General features: G+C 44.2%; 1 protein-coding gene across 5 annotated transcripts in view; it reads left to right on the plus strand.

The window, feature by feature from the left end:
* The first annotated feature begins 349 nt into the window (after positions 1-349).
* EBF1 (EBF transcription factor 1) overlaps positions 350-19,890 on the plus strand; it is a 422,414-nt gene continuing 402,873 nt past the window's right edge. For all 5 annotated transcript variants that reach the window (XM_048487679.1, XM_048487684.1, XM_048487680.1 and 2 more), the window contains exons 1-5: positions 350-1,383; positions 3,148-3,304; positions 3,820-3,883; positions 4,676-4,731; positions 15,979-16,052. In XM_048487679.1, coding sequence (XP_048343636.1) covers positions 1,250-1,383; positions 3,148-3,304; positions 3,820-3,883; positions 4,676-4,731; positions 15,979-16,052 — 485 coding nt within the window. In that variant the 5' untranslated portion in view covers positions 350-1,249. The remainder of the gene's footprint in view (positions 1,384-3,147; positions 3,305-3,819; positions 3,884-4,675; positions 4,732-15,978; positions 16,053-19,890) is intronic.

Below are 19,890 nucleotides of genomic sequence, written 5' to 3' on the forward strand. Positions count from 1 at the left end.
CAAGTCCCTCCTTGACTCAAGCCCGGTGGTCGCTTCTTTCGTCTTTGCGCCCCGTCCCCCCCTTCCACCCATCCTTCCTTCCTTCCCGGCGCAATTCCCGCCCGCGGCTCTTGAGCGCTCCGAGCGCAACTTTTCCCTGCTCTTCTCCTGGCTGGGAAAAAGGGGGCGGGGCAGGCCGGGATATGCTAATGAGGGGGCGTGTCCCTCCAGCCGGCCGCCGCCGCCGCCCGGAGTCCTCGTCGGCGATTGGGGCAGCGCCGAGCGGCCGAGGAAGTGGTGACGCTATGCAAATAGAGGGGGCGGGCCCGGGCCCGCGGGGCGCCGCCCCCTGCCCATTGGGGCTGGTGCTCTCCCGTTCCGCCGCGGGGATAGTCCAAGTGGATTCCATTGGGAAAGACTCACTCCGGTTCGGCCGGGGAGCGGGGGTGGGGGGGGAGGAAAGAAAGGCAGCCGCCGGCGGGATCGCCCTCCTCCATGCGCGGTGCTGCTGCTGCTGCTGCTGCTGCTGCCGCTGCTGCGGCGTCCGCGTGTCTTTTTCCCCCGCCCCGCTCGCTCCCTGCCCAGCAGCCAGCCAGCTTCCTGCGCTGCTGAAGAAAGGACGGCGGAGGAGGAGAGGGAGAGCGACATCGGGGCCCGGAGGCAAAAGAGAGCGAGAGCGAGAGAGAGAGACGGAGAGAGCGAGAGAGACGGCAAACTTGCCTCTGCCGCCTCTGGAAAATGACACTTGATGTAGCCGAGGGCGCCGCCGCCGCCGCCGCTGCTCCGGTCGATGCTATTGTTTCGTAAACTGCCTTCCTTCGCCGGCAGTCCGAAAGGGGGTGACTCCAGCGCGGCTCCGTCCTCCCGGCTTCTCGGGCGACCCTGTCAAGCGGCCACCAACAAGCAGAGGCCACCGGGCCAGCCACCCTCCAAAAGCACAAGCCCGCCAGGCAGGCAGGCAGCCGAGAGCATCAGCAGCCCACCCCGGGGGGCGATCATCTGGGTCCCCCCCGTGGATTCTTTTCTTCTTCTTCTTCAATGTCTGCGTTTGATTTCCTCTGATTCCCTTTGATTCCGCCGGCCGCGAGAAAGAGAAAGAAACTCCCGGGCGATTTTTATCCTCAGCCGCACTCTTCTTTGTCGTTGTCTTGTGCCGTGCTTTTTTGCTATTATTTTTTTTCCTCTCTCCTCCCCCCCCCTTTTTTTAAAAAAAGCCCTTGATATATATATTTTTTTAAGAAGAAGAGAGGGCTTTGGCTGTTTTTAATTCATGTTTGGGATTCAGGAAAGCATTCAGAGGAGTGGGAGCAGCATGAAGGAAGAACCCCTCGGCGCGGGGATGAACGCGGTCAGGACCTGGATGCAGGGAGCCGGCGTCCTGGATGCCAACACGGCCGCTCAGAGGTACGTAGGCGCCGCCGCCGCCGCCGCATCCGTCGCTTCCTCTGCCTTTCCCTTCCCTGCTCGCAAGTCCTGCGCTGCAGCCGGCCTCGGGTCTGCAGCTGACGGGCAGCGCTTTCCTAGGACAGCAAACAAGATCCTTCCTGCCCGCAGAAAAGACCGGTCGTGTGAGATGGAGAGACCCACAGAGCCCTTGGCAACCACGGTCCCAGCTCTTTGGAGCATTTCCGATTGACTTTTGAGGAGCAGGAGACTTCTTTCTTTCTTTCTTTCTTTCTTTCTTTCTTTCTTTCTTTCTTTCTTTCTTTCTTTCTTTCTTTCTTTCTTTCTTCTAATCAATGTACACCAAGCCCAGTCACTCCAACTTTCACTTTCCCCCTCTTTAAGGAAGGGGAGTTGTCAGAATAGAGAACCAATGCACATCTTCTCTGCCGCTGATGCTCCCACCATCCCCATGAAGAAGCAAAGCAGTAGCCAGGATGTTATTACTGCTCAGAGTTCCCTGGTGTTATCATTCTCCCCCCCCCCCCCCCGCCAAAGTATTCAGTAACACTTCCTGTTTGCATTCTTTTTTGCCTTCTAAAACCTCACGTTCTGTGAGTTGGAAAGACCTAACTAACTTTTTATAGACGCGTAAACCAAGTTAGCTTTTTCTCAACCCCCTCTGCTAATGCCAGAGTTTTCTGCACCCACGGATCTGTGTATTCATTTGCAATTGGCCCCCCGCACATCCAGACCTTCCCAAGCACAAAACTCCATGCAGGGCATCCCCGCCCCAGTCCGCCTTTACAATAATTGCTTGTAACGGGACTTAGGTATTCTTAAGAAATTTGACTCACACGCTTAAGCACATCTGCAGATCAGTATCCGGAACAGGCGTGAACTTTTCGCTTCAATGTTGACATCTTCTGGTGCATCTCACTTCATGCCTCACCTCCCCCCTCTCTTTCCTCCCCCTCCCCGACCCTCTTCCCAGGGAAAGTTCTGCAGGGACGGCCCAAAGGCTGGAATAACTAACCCCCCCCCCCCCCCCGCGTAGATGGTTTCGCAGCACAAACGATGCTGGGCTCCAAGGCTCCGGCGAAAAGACGAGGCACATGGTCGAGTTAGTGACAGCTCAGGCCGGAGTGGAGGGAACATTTGGGACAGCAGCCTTTTGAAAGGGAACACCCGGGTCTCGCCCAGACCAAACTGCCTGCCATTGAGGGGCCGGAGGGGGGGAAAGCAGAGGAAACAGATCGCTGCTGGAAAAGTAGTTTCGAGGGGATAGTTTCGGCCCTTTCCCTCCGAAAAACCGGTTTCCCCTCGCGGGGAAACGAAGCGCACCAAGGGAGCCAAAGCAAAACGTTTGCCGTTGGCTCTGCCCCCTCTTCTCCCGGGCTAGTCAGGCGCACGGGACCTGGAACAAAAACCCTCTTGTGGCAGCTGACATGGGGGTTCGCGACCGGGCAGGACCCGTGCGTGCGCTTTGCCAGGGAAGCCGCCTTGGAAACTAGAGAAAGTATTTCGGATCCCTTTTGCAAGAGTTCGAGGACTTTGGGGATACTGTCCTCGTCCCTTCTCGGACCCTAACTCTGTCCTTGGGTGCGTGGGGAGGAAATCGGCTGACGGGTGGGAAGGGTGTCATAGAGGGACACCCGGGGGTGTGTGTGTGTCCCTCTATGACACCCTTCCCACCCGTCAGCCGATGGGGGGGCCATTCAAGGGTTGGGAAAGGGAATGATGCGTCTGTCTCACGTCCTCTAACCCGGTGTCTTTTGGCCGCAGCGGGGTGGGCCTGGCCCGGGCGCATTTCGAGAAGCAGCCGCCTTCCAACCTGAGGAAATCGAACTTCTTCCACTTCGTGCTGGCTCTGTACGATCGGCAGGGGCAGCCCGTGGAGATCGAACGCACCGCCTTCGTGGGCTTCGTGGAGAAGGAGAAAGTAAGTGCTGGGGAGGGGGCGGATGAAGGGCCTTGACATCTATAACACCCACGTCGGAGTCGTCTCCCATCAGGAACAGTCTCTGAGCGGCATCCCTTAAAACTCTTGCTTTGCCGCTGGCGATGCTGCTTGTACTTGGAGGAAGGTGTCTGTTTCCTATTGCAAAACCCCTGCTTGCCCTCCTCAGCCCCCTCAATCGGCCCTCCAACCTCTCTCAGAATCACTTTTGCCCTCCTCTTCCCTCCGCCCCGACTGGTTAGTTGAAGTACCGCAAACACCCTGCAGTGGCATCCCTGACCTCAGGTGTGTTCCCTTCCCCGGCTTTTAACGACCCCTTGGGGGTTTCATTTCCATGGATCCCAGCTCTCTCTCTCTCCCTTTGACCCCAGGCTCCTCGCCCTTCACGTGAATTGGAGGCCAAAAGGCGGGGGTGGGGGTGGCGTGGCGTGTCTATTCTAAGACTGAAATGTTGAGGAACATTTTCCAAGAAGCGCCTCTCTTTCTTTCTGCACCAGGAAGCCAACAGTGAAAAGACCAACAACGGGATCCATTACCGGCTGCAGCTCCTCTACAGCAATGGTGAGCCTTGTTCAGCCTAACCCTCTTGACAGCTCGCAGCGCTTTTCGGCCTCTAGGGAGTCCCCGGCCTTAATCCCCCCCCCCCCCGCTAACCCCTCAAATTGAGAAGGCAAGCGAGGGGTCTGGCCCTGGAAGTGCAACACTGCCGGCTTTGCACCGCAACGCCACTGCTCCGGCCCCCCATCCCCAGCCAGGCCAGTCTTGCAACGCGCCTGGGCCCTCCTTTGCAATTCGCGCTTTGCTAGACATAACATCCCGCCTGGGCCAAAGCAAGCAAAACCCAAATGAAACGGAGCAGGTTTCTCTCCCTTCCAGTCTCTTCCCCTGATTTTGGGGGCTGGGGGAGCGAGGGGAGGAAGGGCGGCTGTTCTCCTCTCTTGTCACAGGGGGGCAAAGGGCCACCCGAAGGTCTCCAGGGGGAGGGAGGGGATTGCGACTTCCTTGACGGGCCGGCAAAAGGAGGCGATCCTCCACAACGCGTGTGTAAAAAACCCAACACGTGTTTTGTTACTTCTTACGAACAAGGCCCTTTCAAATGTGCGCTGAACGAATATATTATGCCCCCCTCCCCCATGCTAAAGTCTTCCACGGGTCTACTCCGGCCTGGGGTCAAGAAGTGCTTGAGGAGAGCAGGGCCTCCTTCTACCCCCTTTTGGGATATCCAAGTCAGGGCAAACGAAGGGGGAGAAAAGCGCCGTCCGTGTTGCTGGTGCGCAGTCGTTCCTTGGGCGATGCTGAAAGTGATTTGTGTCCTTTTGCGCCCCCCCCCCCTTCCTTTCTCCCCTCATCCAGGAATAAGAACAGAACAGGATTTTTATGTTCGCTTAATCGACTCCATGACAAAACAAGTAAGTTTTGCGTGGCTTCCTTTCATTGCTTAGCTGTTTTGAATGAAATCGGCGGGGCGGGAGTTGCGGCGTCGGGTTTGGTTGGGCCGGTGCTGGAAGGAGCGGCGGGCTGGAAGCTGGTCGGGTTGCCCCGGTGGCGAGCGCGGGCCCAGGCGTGTCAAGGAGCCGGAGTCTTTGGTGGGCCGAGACAGGCCGCTCGTCCCAGCCCTCTTCGTGTGTGAGGGCTCGCCCCTCCTCCCCAACCCAGATTAGCCGGAGGGGGCAAGCAAGACCCCCTCCCCCAAATCCCCCTCTATCCAAAAGTCACCCCCACTTTATGCAACAGATCGGACTTTCAAGTAACTGCGCACCAGGTTGCACATTGCAGGGAGAGCGTGCGAGTGTTCTTAAAGTATTCCAGAGAACCGGGTTTTTGGGGGGGCGGCAAAACACGCACACGCACAAAAAAATTGGGCGGATTTTTAATCTAGTTAGTGAGTTTTAAAACTGTCATGACTGTGTGGCTCGACACGCCGTCTCTTGCCCCCGCCCCAACATTTCCCATTCCTGCTCCTCGGAGAGCAGGTCGGAAGGCGGCTGCCGTCCTAACGATTTCCAGGCAGAGAGAACAAAGTTCGTGGCTATTAACCTCCCAGGGAGGGGGAAAAAATCCCCCCACCGAGGAGCCGTGAGAACTGCCGGCCCGCCCCACGCCGGAGCAATGGAGTCCTCGGCTTATAGCAGCCGCGCTCCGGACCGGCTTGAGCCGGAGCCTCGAGGGCTCGTGCAGTGAGGCTTTGGGCGCGAGAGGGGAAACCCGCAGCCCTCAACCGCCTCCAGCTCTTGGTTCCAGATTGGCCGAGAGCCAGGGCGGGGGGGAGGGGACGACAGGCGCGGTCTTAAAGGTACAGAACCACCCTGCCCATCCCTCCTTGTCAAATTGGGGCTAGCCGGTAAAGTTTAGGAGCAAAAGAGGGGACGTGCTGGCGAAGAAAGAGGGGTTGTTGCTTTCTCTTTCCCCCAAATCCGAAGTTTTAATCATGCAGAGAAACTGTTTTTTTTTTAAATAAAGATTACAGCTTCATGACCCCTGAAGACTTTCAGATCACAGAAATCTCTCCCCCCCCTTAATTATGCGAATAAATAGAAATAGAGAACAAACACAGGAGCACCAAACAGCAGCCAGCCAAAGTAGCAAATATTTATCCTTTGGTTATTTTGCAATTACTCTGTTAGTGTTTTATAGGAACAGCAATTAAATCAAGGCAGATTTTCTCTTGCATTGTATAACCAGGCAGTGAAATGTATGTAGGGAGGATAAGTATTTATTTTAGAGATGTAATATTAAAATATAATTCTACTTTTGATCTGTAATGTAGACAGCCTTCCTATGGCAGAGGGTAATTTTCAGTGTGATATTTATTTTAGAGGACTGAAGTGTGTGTTCACACTCAGAGGCACACAGTTGTGTTTATAGGTACAAGAGGACACAAACACACAACAGAGAATCATTTAAAAGGAAAAGGAGGAGATCGTAACATTATTATGCATTGATTTAATTTATGACATTTAAAACATTCTACTAATTTGCTAGCATTAAAAAGGCTTTTAAATTCAACATAACTGGCTTTCATTATGTTTTGACAAGTCACGTATGTGGTCTTACTTAAATTCTTTTTTTCCCTGCAGAAAGATTGGGGAGGGGTGCCCTGTTTTAAAGGTTAGATTAAATCATCATATTTCACACACACATTTATAAACCAGCTTCTGAGTGTTTCAGATTCTGCCTTCTAAAACTTTCGTGGCTTGCCTTTGTTTTTAGTGCCTTTTTGACACTAAACCAGAAAGGTCAAGGTGTTGAGTTTGTTTTAGAGCACTGTCTTTGATGCCCCTTGAATCTCTTTTCCTGCTATTGATGGCTGTCTTACAATGGGGGGAAAAAGGAAAAAAAGGCATTATGGTAGACAATTTCATCAGTCAGATAAAACAAGTTAAAATGATGCTTTTCTAAAAACACTTCATAGGCTGTAGGATCCAAATCTCTTTTTTAACGCATTTTGGGAAGTAAACTACTGACTGACAGTCTAAATTGGTTGTCACAGATCTATGAGCTCATATTTATAGAGGCAGAAACCTTTCTCGTTAAATAAATAAATGGATTCATTGGTAATGTTTTTAAAGGGGGCATGATTGCATTAGTGATTGTACAGAAATATCCCTAAATGTTGTATCTGAACAGTTTTCAAACTAACATGCAGGAAATAATGTCCCCCCCCCCTTTGTGATTATGATACTTCATGGAATGCCACTATTTTAGGTCCTTAACAGCTTTGAAATATTTATCTTAATAGAACAGTTTGTTTATGATTATATTATTTTTGAATCATCTATGTGATTCTAAAGGAAAAGATATATGAATGGCAATCCTACATGCAGTTAGGCACTTTAAATCCTGTTAACTTCACCAAGCTTTAAACAGCTTTACTGTGTACAGGTTTGCTGCTATAATTTATTTGTGGCATTTATAATACAGGCATACAGACCACTTTGGATATTTTCTTTCTTTCTTTTGTGAAAAACCCAGATTTAGAGGGGGAAAAGTATGAAAGCCCATTTGTATGAGGATGAAGAAATAGCAGTGTGATAGCTGCAGATATGTTCTGCCCAAAGACATTTGCTTTTTTTTAAGGTATAGAACACACTCAGAATTGTTACAAAATATATTCTTTTTTAGGATTGGTCTTTACAATAATTTTTTTGGTGCTGTGGTCCTATTACAATTTTTAGAAAGCAAAGACGTTTGCTAGATTTCTACTTGAAATACATTTTTTGGGGAGAGGTGGGTTTGGAGCTTGTATGCCAGAGGTTCTACAGGAAGGTCTGCGCTGCATATGCCAACATGTCCAAAGGCAGAGATATACGTTAGCACAGAGTGTGAATAATACAGAAGAGTCTGGTGTAACTTTCAGCTTGTAATTAAATTGGGCAAAGTCTGGTTAAAATTTTCTTCAATTTTTAATGCAAGTTAAATATATATTGTCAGCATACTTAGAGGGGTAGTGTTCCCATTCTGAAGACTCAGAACAAATTGGATAATGGAATGATGACTTTTAAATGAAACAGTGGCGGGGAACATGCATGTTTTAACAGGGTGGTGTTGGCTAAAGACATCAGTGATTTCCCTAGATTTATGTTCACAGACACTTCTGTCAATATTTTAAAAATACCCTCAAAAGTGAATGCTTAAAATAGATTGGTTTCTTTTTTTACTCTCTAGGAATATAGAAATACTCTCACTATTAAAGGCAAAATTGTTTTTAGTGTAAAGTCTGCTATAGAGATGGCCATAGTTATGCTTCAAAACTTAGGTGGTTGATTCAGCAAATTAAGATTGTTTTCTCTGTGTTGTTGTGTTTGTTCTCATGCATTGTGGCTGTGGCATCTTGCTATTTATATGAAGGTGCCATTGTTGCTATTAGTTTCTACATTTTCATCTTGCTGTATCTGGCTGAAGTTGTGCTTGGAAAGACAATGGGCTTTTGAATATTGCCATCTACATTAGGGGAGGCTGTGCTAATGTTGGTCAAGTTGGGAAAAGCATTCCCAACTCTTGCATTTTCCACAAGCTAATGAATAGACAGGTTTTGTTACAGAAATCCATAGTTTGGACCAGAAATCTTGAAATTATTTATTCACAAGAGTAGCAACGTGGACCTAAGTGGGGAGGTACTTGAGTAAATACTAACACATATTTGTGTTTGGTATTATAGGATATATGAGATTAGCAGTACAATTCTAAGCCGAGCCACATCCATTGAAATCAGTGGGTTTATAAGGATGTGTATCTGTTCAGGCTTGCACTAAAGATTGCACTAAAGATCTTTTTCAGATCATAGTCTTCAGAGACAACTAGCCACAGGTGTTAAATTCTGTGTTCATGTATGCATATAAACCAATATCTTGCTTTGAAACAGTGAACTGTCCTCGAAACTTTCATGGGGTACCTGAAGTTTACCATTTGTCAGGTGCTCAGTGTGTGAATGGTATTGTACATTTGGCTCTGGAGCTATCAGAAATATGAAAAGTAGAAGTTGTATTCTTTGTAGCATTGGAATGGTCATCTTGGCATGCATAAACAGCATTGAATGGGCTACATATTAGATTAATGTCTTTAGTATGGATTTCCTCACAGCTTAGTTGTAACATACTGTGTGGCAGTAAGTTCAGGCTGATTTCAGGAGAACTCTCCTTCGAGTAATATGTAAAACACTGTAGAAATAGCCGGTCACAGGCACATACTGTTTCGAATTCATTCAGCTTTATGCTATACATTTTCTCCCTTGAGCTTCAGATTCATGAAACGAGTGTATTTTTCCACTTATGGCACAATCCTATTGCTCAAACGCACACAGTGATTCCATCAGCTCCCCCAGGCTGCAAGTGGCATGGTTCTTTGGCTGGCACATATGTGATTAAAATATTATGAATCCATTCAGAAAAGGACTCAGCAGAATCCAGGCTATTGAGCACAACATGCTTTTGAAATGATGCAGAGAAAGTTTGCAGTCGAGCCAGGTTTTAGCAGCTCCTGTGTCCCTTTCATTATATGTCAAAAAATGCAGGTGATTTTAATTTCCTCATATAGAGAAGAATGCAGAAATTTGAAATTTGCATGCCTGATCAGGACCTGTGTGTTTGGGAAAATGTAAACTCATCACAGTGGAAAATGTGTTGTTTGGAGTCTGGGGGTGAAAACAAAGCTGAGGATTTTGGAGAGACTGCCTGGGCCAGATGGCCTACTGCATTCCCAGTCTGGCAGCCCAACTGCTCCCTCCTGTATAATATACAGCCATTTGTTCTGGGATATTTACGCTAGAGTTGTTTCCATGCGAATGTTTGAGAAGCGTTCAAAATGAACATATTAGCGAAGCAAGAATTTTAGTTAATTCACATTAGTAAGCTGGCTGGCATCTCAGGGACAAGATCAAAGGAACAATAATAAGCACCTTTTGGCTTTGTATTTTGGGAACGAATATATTCTCTACATTTGAGGCCCGCTCTATACGTTGCTTCATGCCACCTCCCCACCCCCTTTGTAAAAAGCAGTGATAAATTAGTCTGCAGTTGGAAGAACAAATTATTAGTGGCTAATCAAAACAGTTTTCACACAATACGACAGAGCCTTCACCCACATAGGTAGAATTGTATAGATATATAGGTGCACTATGACATGTCATAGTCTGAACCCTTGTTCTTGGTAATTCCATGGTCACTGAAGCAGCCTTGTAATTCTATGCAAAAAGTATTTCCATTTTTCTCAGTATCTGTTTATCTAAATCTTGTTGGATGCCTTGGAAACTATTCAGACATATGAAGCTGTGAGAGACAGTTAGGTGTAGATATAGATAGATTTACAAGCGTTTATAAGCTGTTAGTCCAGCTAAAGTTAGCTGAGAATTAGTCCCATCAATGGGACAAGTTAGCTGTAACTACAAATTAACAAATACAATTGTGGAATCCATCTCACTTGAATTTCCTGTGATTTTTTAAAAAAATCTGTCTGACTGAGAATTGTCCCCACTGAAGTCAGGGGGAGGGACTCAATTGATCATTTAGCAGCCCTTCCCTGTGACCTTACTGTAAGCCCTGCTACAAAAGACATAAACAACAAAATGAGACAGGCCACATCACACATTTGTTTATCTCTTTACTCATGTGCATAAGGTTCTAACTTTGCCAAATTATTTTTAGTGCTACTATGGTATAACTTATACCCACAGACTTTCACTTCTTCTTTCCCTTTTTCTTTTCTTAATTGATATCCCTTTGCTAGTGGCCTTCAGTAGATCAGAACTTTGTAGAAATCCTGAAATAATTATGTGCCCAGAAACTCATTTTCTGAAATAGAGCATTGAAATAGTATGGAAATAAGGTTAAAACCCCATTTTTGTTTAATATGTAGAAAATATCTTTTTAGAAAAAGAAGTACTAATTCAGCATCTTCCTGTGGAGGAACCTGTGTTTCTGGCAGCTGCAAAGGTTTGCGATTGGAACTGTTCAGGCTTCCTTTTTGAAACAAACGTTGTATATATTTACAACCACGGCTTGTGAGCACAGACAGTGACTTTAAGCTAACATATATGCCATATGTTTATTACAGTGAGCTATAGTGCTTAGCATTTTTCAGGGGAGAGGTGCAGTTGTAACACAGGAGTATTGAGAAACCATATATTGAATGCAGTCTTGTGTCTCTTGTAAGCCAAACCAATCTCTTCCTTGACTTTCCCAACTCCTTCATCACAGTTAGTAACTCACAAAGTTATACTCCTGAGAAAATCTAGTTTACAGATTTAAAGGCTTGTTAGTGGGACCAAGGAAAGCCATACAGTCTAGATCCTTACTGTTAAATACCATGCCATACCATGTAATATGAGCTGGATAAATGGACATCAAATACCAATTAATATTCTGTAAATCCATTCACTTTCTTTTCTGCCTAAATTTCACTGTGCGTGGAGTAGGAGGATTGGCCACTAGACTCATTTGGAATACAAGTTGTGCTTTTGTATGCCACTGTTCCAACCTCATTAGAAGCTGGGTCTATTGAACTGTATTGACTGTACTCATGCCATCTATATTTCTATATTTGAGAATGAAAAATCAGAGCTGGTTAAGAGACAATGATTGTGTGATTGGATCTAATTTTCAGAGTATTTGGGTACATATTCTGAACTCTTTGGGTGTGCAATGGTCACCTCTGCTGAATACACAGGGTACTGCGATCTAACATCTTGAACTGGGGTAGCAGCTGTGTGGTTTTTCATCGTATTCTTTAAAATACTACCACTCAAGAACTAAAACTGAAGTTGGATCACATTTGGCCAAACTTCTTGTCATTTTGCCTTTTTGCTGTTGCCACCATTTCTCCAGTGCTAAGTGGTGTATTACCCTTCCAGGCACATTGAAGACAATTAATTTCTGCTTAAGATTGCAATGAAAAGTAAGAAACTAGATGTGACAACATCTGTAGGGTTCCAGAATGTGCTAAGTGCTTTGCAGTGTTTGTTCAGTTCTTGAAGAGTGGGGTTGAAAAAGTAGGGAGGCTCACAAAGTGGCCAGTTAGGCAGGGAATGCTTACCTCAGGACTCTTCTCTTCTCAATGGGCTTGCAGAGGGCTATCCTCACGTTTCTTTGCTTACATGCAAGGAGGCAGCCCAGTGCCTACCATGCAGCTGCTTCCTGAAATCTCAACCAGCCTCTCTTGTTGCTGCTTCTCTTAACTCCACCCATTAACTGTCTAAAAGACACGGATTGTGCTGATATTCTCTTCCTTCCCTCCACACACACACACACACACACACACACACACTCTCTCTCTCTCTCTCTCTCTCTCTCTCTCTCTCTCTCTCTCTCTCTCTCTCTCTCTCACTCACTCACTCACTCACTCACACTACTGCTTCAAGAAAGAAGCAGTTTTTAAAATAGAAGCTTTCCTGAAAGAAAGTTTTAAAAATGACCTCCCGATCATTGGGGAGGGCAGAAGCAGAATAGGAGAAGGGGGTGGAGCCAGAAGGAGTTGGCAACAGGGAAAAGGGCAAGGGGGAAGTGTGCAAAGTACTCCAACACAAGTGAGTGTGTGGGGTTGTAAAGACGTGCTAGCTGTGGGCAGAGGGAAGAGGACTGGAGCAAACTTGTGCTCACTGGCAAATCTGCCCACTCTGGGTACGAAGCAAAATTAAATTTGTGTTAAAAGTGGTTTTGCTTGCCACTAGGAGAATAGAAATTGAAAGCAGGGCGTGAGGAAATATGTCCAAACAAGAAATCTTTTGGGGATTTCACATTTGCCCCCATCGCATGTGCGTAATCGGACATTGTCTCCTCCCAGCATTCTCACCAACTTGCCTTTTTAATATTAACTTGTCTTGATATTAGCTGAGTGTGCCAAGAAATGGAGAAGTTAGCCCCTAGTGTGTCGCAAGGCTAAGGATGTTATGCATGTAAGTAAAAGGACTGCTGATGTTAAACACAACAGACAGGTGATTAGATACCACACTGTTGACTCTATTTGTTCATTATTGCTATTTAGCTGGGGGGGTTTAAGTAGGTACCTGGAGGTTAAGTAAGCATAGCAGATGCAAGACGAGCGGGAGAGGAAGTAAAGAAAGAGAGAGAATTAAATCTGCTTGCTCTTATTTGTAGCTGCTAGTGAAGCTGATATTGCAGCAATTAAACTCACATTGACTTCAGCACTAGCAATATTGGCATATAAGCATGAACAGTGGTGGGGCTTCAGCAGCTTCTAGTCTTACTATGGAAAAATCTGCTGGAGTCTCACGGTGCTATATTAAATGTGAAATCAATTATTCAGTGCAAAACACCATCACCTTGGCTTGGCTTGGCTTGGCTGCCTCCCTTTTTTTTGGGGGGGGGGGTAGGGGTAGGACTCAGATAACCTGACATCAGTTCAATCAAGCCTGGATATGCTTCCATTTGGTAGTCAAAAAACTCTTCTTGGTCACAACTCCAGTTTCCTGGAATGCCTTTTGATTCTAAGACTATTTTAAAAGTCCGAAACTGTGAGATTCACGGGAGAATAAATCTTGTCTTTTGAAAGCACCTGTGCCTAGCCACCCTGCAGCAATCCTGAAATAATCTCAGAACCCTCAACATTATTAGGATACAGTCCATATGATCATTAGAAACGTTCCCATCAATTACAATGAAAGGTGAATTGTGCTCATGATATATTGTTTCTGCAAATACTATGATATGCTTGGGCTCAGTTTAGGTTGGTTTTTAAACCATTGGTGGTTTGATCGGAACCACTGAGCTTTTTGTTTTTCTGTGTTTCTTTGTGGGGAAAGGATTTTAAAGACTATCTGTTGATGAGGCTCCTGTTCAGTATCTAAAAGGGATTTCAGCAGAAGTTAGTTACATAGCGTTCTCCTAATCCAGAACTCACTTGTGTATCATGATGTGTGCATAGAACATTTAATTTCAACAGATAAGATGCTGCAGTACACATGCTTGCATATTTCTGTATGCACATCAAAACTCTTACTTCTGTAAGGAATCCCTGATGAATGCATTTAAGGCTGTAATTCTAAGCACAGTCTTGGGAAGTAAGAGATGCATCAAACATTCAGCAAGGCTTACCGAGATACTACATGAAACTTCTTTATGCAGATTCAGACTACGAGTCTATCTAGTCCAGTATTATATACCCTGTCTGACACAGCTCTCCCAGTCTTCGCGACTCATATCATAACCAGAGTTGCTAACAAAGATCCCTTTAAGCAGTAATGCTGGGTACTAAATTTAGTCCCTTATGCATAAAAAAACATGAATTCTAACAATGAGCTGTAAACTCTATAGCCTTTTCTATATCTTTGGAGCCTTCTCAGTGTCATGAAGAATTAGAACTCAGAGTAGCTAAAAATGCCTGTGTAACACAAAAAAACCTCAAAGAGACAAAATGAAACAATCCCGATGTGTTATAGATTGGATTGGAGCTGAGACCAAAGAAAGAAAGATACTCTAAATCCAGCGGTGCAACACCACATTCAAAGCATTGCAATAAAGTAAGATACCAGGATATTCAGGGTCTATTCAAACTCTGCTGCAGCATTTTCAAAACATGAAGTTGGCATGAGTGCTGTGGAAAGCTACAGCAACATCAGTGTTATTATTTATGGCACCACTAAATCGTATTAAAATGCAGTATATTGGGCTACAGTGTGATAATCCTATGTTTAAGCAATTGCTTTTGCTGCCTAGATTCAATACTGCCTCAAAGGCAAAAAACAAAACAAAACAACCCCCTTCCCCTTCAAAGGCAAAAAACAAAACAACCCCCTTCTGTCTTCATCAGAAATGTTTTCAAAAGCCAGCCCAGCCAAACCATGTCATTTAGTATATGGTGTGACAACTGTATTTGCTGTTGTGTTTTTCTGGGGTTTCCCTCACCCCCATTTGTGAGTTGTGCTGCTTATTTGCTTTAAGGGTGATTTGAAAGGCATAGTTTTGACAGAGTCTTCCTTATGCATATTTACTCAGATATAAATTTCATGAAGGTTAAGTCAGCACATAAGGACCATGCTTTAGGTGGCAGCAAACTGAGGTGTGCTGTCAAGAGTTTACAGACTTATTGGGCACTTTCATGCTTTATAAACTTTCAGACCTCCTTTCCAAAACAGAATGTAGGATTGCTTGTGGGCTGTCTCCCCCACCCATTTTGTCCTTACAACAAACCTGTGAAGTAGGATAGGCTGAAATACAGTATCTGCAAATGTCATGCTAAGTGGGGATTTAAACCAGAATTTCTTGAATCCTAGTACTAATGCTGCTATTTTGGGGTCAGGGGGAGAGTTCAGTCAGACAAAAGACAGGAAGTTTAAGCACTGCCTCCTGATTCTCCCTAGAACTCTTCTCCAAGCTTGACTTGGAAAGTGGTTATAGGAGAGAACTGGTGGGTAGGAGGAGGGTAAAGGAGCATCTTACTTCTCATCAGCTCTCTCCTATAAACTACTCCCTTCTGTCTTAATGTCAGTAGTCAGACATGAGTTTTGCCACTGCAGCATGTCTTGTTCTCCTTTTGTATGTACCTAAAATGCAATATGAAGTAAATATCATTAACAAAGAATTTCAGATAACTGAAGCTTGGATATTAAAGGGCATCTGTCCAGCGTTATCCTCTTGTTTTCTGGGACTTGTTTATTTGCAATTACAGGAATTTACTTTTCTTTAACATGTAGCACAGTTAACTATGCTGGCATTTTACAGAGCATGTTGTGAATCAGGTTCTGTATTCGTTTGGGAGCGAGTTAAGTGCCCAGCCATGCTTTTTGAATTAAAAATACATTAACTTTTTCTTTTTATGAATAGACCCCATAGAGTTCTGAGTACTCCTGGTTTGTTTGTTTTTTTGCACATTTAAATTTATATTTTATTCGGAATTGAAAAGAACATTGTGGTTATCTCGACTGCTAAAAAAGTCCATCTTACATATTGCTCAGAAGATGTGCATAATGCATTGGTTAAAACAGAAAAACGAGCAAAGTGAAGCTCTCTCTTCTCAGCTTCTGGTGCTCTCCAACAACAAATCTCGAGGCAATTTTTTGGGAAGATGCTGTCTATCGGCAAAGCTAACTGTCTTGCCATGTAGTTATGCATTCATGGATTCATGCTGTTGATTATGTTCTTCAGGAACATTCACTTTGCCACAAAAATATCTATATCAGTCTATATTCTCCTCTATTTTCTTTCTAGGCGATAGTATACGAAGGTCAAGACAAAAACCCTGAAATGTGCAGAGTTCTACTCACTCATGAAATAATGTGCAGGTAAGTAGGAGCCTGTTACCTTGTAATTAGCTACAATAAAATGAAATTCTTTCTCAAAAACTAGGTTGATCCAGATGCTATTTTAGGTAGCTGCCTTCAATGAACCCAAAATAACATGGTTTTACAGGTGTAATTAGCAGCAAAATTGCACTCATCACCCATCCATTTTCATTATTTATTAGAGCATAATTCTGAACAAACTGTGAGTTGTTTTCATTTAGACATTGAACCCTTAATGGACATAGAAAATGGCTCGACACCATGAATGATAGCATCTAAACTGCAGCTCTTGGAGGAGGAGTATTTATCCAATACAATCTCAGCAGCAAAGTCCCAACATAGACCATATGGGTACTGCCAGTGGACTTCAGTCAAATGGATCACAACATACAAGAAGAGATTGTCCATGTGGTTTACAGCAGTTTCCCCTTGCAGTAAGATCTTAGTCTGCTTGTGGAGGAAGTAGGGGCTAGGGAAGGGAATATAGTCTGTGATGAAGGTGATGTTGTCCACAATGCAGATAGAGGAACTGGATGCATCAGGGACTTCCTTGCTTACATTCACTATGGTTTATTGATTTCAATGTCACCATTCATGGTTGCAGATTTACATCTGTTTCTTACATGTGGGCAAAGGATTGCTGGTTCTTCTGTATGAGGTTTGTTCTTGCTTGGAAATCTTTCCATATGTCTCCTTCTCCTGGTGCTGCTTTTTTGAATGTGGTAGGGCTAAACAGTGACTCTATGGCAACTATTTTGAAACTGATCACAGATCCCCCCACGGTTCGATACCTACACTTTGGACTGAATGCCATGAAGGATCACAAGAAGGTTGCCTGAGTGGCATCCTTTCCCCATGTAGCTGTTTGAACACCAGCAGGCAAATGTTGGGCCATAAAGAGTTTCAGTCACTGATTGCTGTATTTCATACCTCTGCAAAAGCACAGGAATGGATCAGGTCCTCTCTTGCCCCCAGCTCTAGATCACAGAAGCAATTTTTCGATAGACTTGTATTAATGGCTGTGACCCAGCAGTGGAGCCAATTGGTCTTTTTACTTATTTCAGGAATTACACTGCCATGAAACTCTGATATAGAGGGAGGGTTTACCAGATGACAACTATAAACACCATTGTGGTGTATAACTTGAAATCAAATTACGGAGCAATGTATTTCTATCTTGAAAGCTTGGGTTTTCAAGCCAAAAAAGTGATCTCTTTTATTCTTACTCCCACCCTGACAGAGACCCTATGTTCCTTCAGGCTGAGTAACAGGTAAAATTTCTAATATTCTTTACCATGCTGGAAAAGCAGTGTACCCTGCCTTTCATCATACTGGGAAAATCTAAAAAGATCCAGAGCTCCTGTCTGAGAGAAAAAGGTGACAGTGCTATTAAAAATACATGTAATAGGTGCAAGTGTGAGAAAGTTGGTGAAGTTCTGTATCAGTCCAAGGAATTTCATACCATTGTCCATTAATTATTTGCCTTCTGATATTAATTAGATTAAAATGTGCAAAACTTTGAGTTGCATCCATATCAGAGAGCAGCTAACTATTTTTTTGGTCAAGGTAGTGATGACGTTTCCTGTGTTTTCAGCGTGAGCAGATGGCAGTAGTAATTTTAGCACCCACGAAACTTGTATTCATGTATATGACCAGCAAATTACTTTGTTCTTTTTAAAATATGCAAAAATCTACATATCTATTTTAGATATTCTGAAATTTTAAAAAATATAAAAAATCTGGAAACTGAGCCCGCAGATATTCATGTCATCAAAATCCCTTATTGCCAGAAGACATTGTCATAAAAACATTGTTCTATGTCAAGTTTGGGGGCATATTAAATTTATATTGTTAATATTCAATAGATCTTCCAGTTTCCCAAACCCCCATGAGCAGAGTGAGATACTGTTTTCACAGTTTGCTTGTAGGAAAAAAGCAAAGGCATATTTTAAAAAAATAGGGCCACAAGTAAAAATGAATGCTCTCAGAGCCCAAAAGGAATATAAAAGATGCTGTTGATTTATCAAGCTGCCTGATCTTATTACACAGAGCTGTGATCAATTGTCTTGATAACATGCGTTCAAACTTAAATTCTTTTCAAGAAGGGTGGTTTTTTTTGGTGTAGGACTGTTCTTGCTTTCTCTTCCACTTGCTTTCTTGCCTTTTGTAAGTAGAAGTTGGGATGTGCTGAATCTGCACCAGGGTTCAAATACAGCTTCAATTATAAGCATAAAATTAGAGTCTGTTCCCCATTAATCAGCCCAGCTAATTGCTATGCACTACCATTAGCCATATGGTGCGAAAGACAGCTTGCTCTCTCTAAGATGAAATTTCTTCATTCTAGACATGAAATAGTGAAGCCCCTGTGCTTTAAAATAGCTTGTTTTAGATATTTAATTCCCACACAACTTTTGGCAGTGCCTTCGATCAAGGCTAACAGCACAATAAAACTTTGAGTTTATGTCATTTAAACTGTGCATTTGCAGAATGCAGAAGCTCTGGCGTGGCAAAGACAAAGAACTCAGATGTACATACAGAAGATACCTTGGCTGTATGGGGATAAGTAATAGCAGGGCTGACTTCAGATGTCAAGTGCTGGTATATTTGTTTTTTTCCCCAGGGATTTCAAAGTATCTTGCCAAGACCACTCTTTTGCTGATGGTAAAAATTAATACAAGCATACCCAATTATAATATTTATTCTTCAGTCATATTACCAAAGAATTGTTCAAAACTTGTTAATAGTCCATTATGATCAGCAAAATAGCAATAAATAGTCCCAGATAAATGAGCAAGGACCTTTCTTCATGGGTATTTTTTCCACTGTGAAACATGTAGGTTTTTCACATCACAAAGTTCTCATGCTTTGGAGGAACAACGTGAGAACTTTGTATCGCACATGTATGTAACCTCTTCCCACTTGCTGGTTTGGTATCCTCAAACTGCTCCATGGAGCTGCTATTGGCTAATGTGATTTTTACAAGGAACTCAGTAGTGGTATCAGTTTGTGGGCATCAAAACAGGGGTGGGGGTGGGGGGGAGACTACAGCTAATTCCCCTGAGTGCTGTAGTTGCAATCAGAAAAAGAACTGTTGATCATTTGGGCAGCACAAAACAGTGCAGAAGATCTTATAGTCAGCTGTGTTTACATTTAGTTGTTCTGCAGAAAAGGGCAAGGAATAGGTTTCAGTATCTCATAGGTGCATTTCTGTCATGACTTCAAGACTGGCCATTTTGATAATGGCAAAAAATTCAAGACTCGTGATTATATGCACCTATCTAAATACCATACACCTAGTCCACTAGTCTCCAACCCACAGATCAGGGTCCTCAGGTGGGTTGCAAAGCTTAACCTGCTGGACCATGAGGCCTTACAGAATCACATTTTTTTCTGTTGCTGTTTGGACAGACCTGCTCTCCAGAAGCACATGTAGAAAGAAGGCCTCTTTCTTGGAATGAAACTGTAAAGAGCAGCAAGATAACTGGCCACTCAGTGCTGTCCACACATGCTGTCCCACAGGTCTTAGGGCAGGTCTTAAGACTGGGAAGACAGAAGCTCCGGTTCTTTGCTGAATTTAAAAATGGTTTAATCCTGGTCGCTGTCTGGATGGACTCTACTCCTGGGAACCCTATAAAATCACTATTGACATGATAGCTGTGTTTCGCACCTATATATTTAAAAAGTCCAAACCCTTACTAAAAATAAATCTCTCTTGCAAAGATTATATTTATGGACATAGATAATACATGTATATACACAAGCAGAGTCTGGCCAAATTTAAGCATCTTTAAGCTATAGGAGACTTAAGGACATGCTTAGATATCATTACTTGAAATTG

The sequence above is a fragment of the Sphaerodactylus townsendi genome, linkage group LG03 (genome assembly GCF_021028975.2).
Source record: "Sphaerodactylus townsendi isolate TG3544 linkage group LG03, MPM_Stown_v2.3, whole genome shotgun sequence".
Lineage (NCBI taxonomy): Eukaryota > Metazoa > Chordata > Lepidosauria > Squamata > Sphaerodactylidae > Sphaerodactylus > Sphaerodactylus townsendi.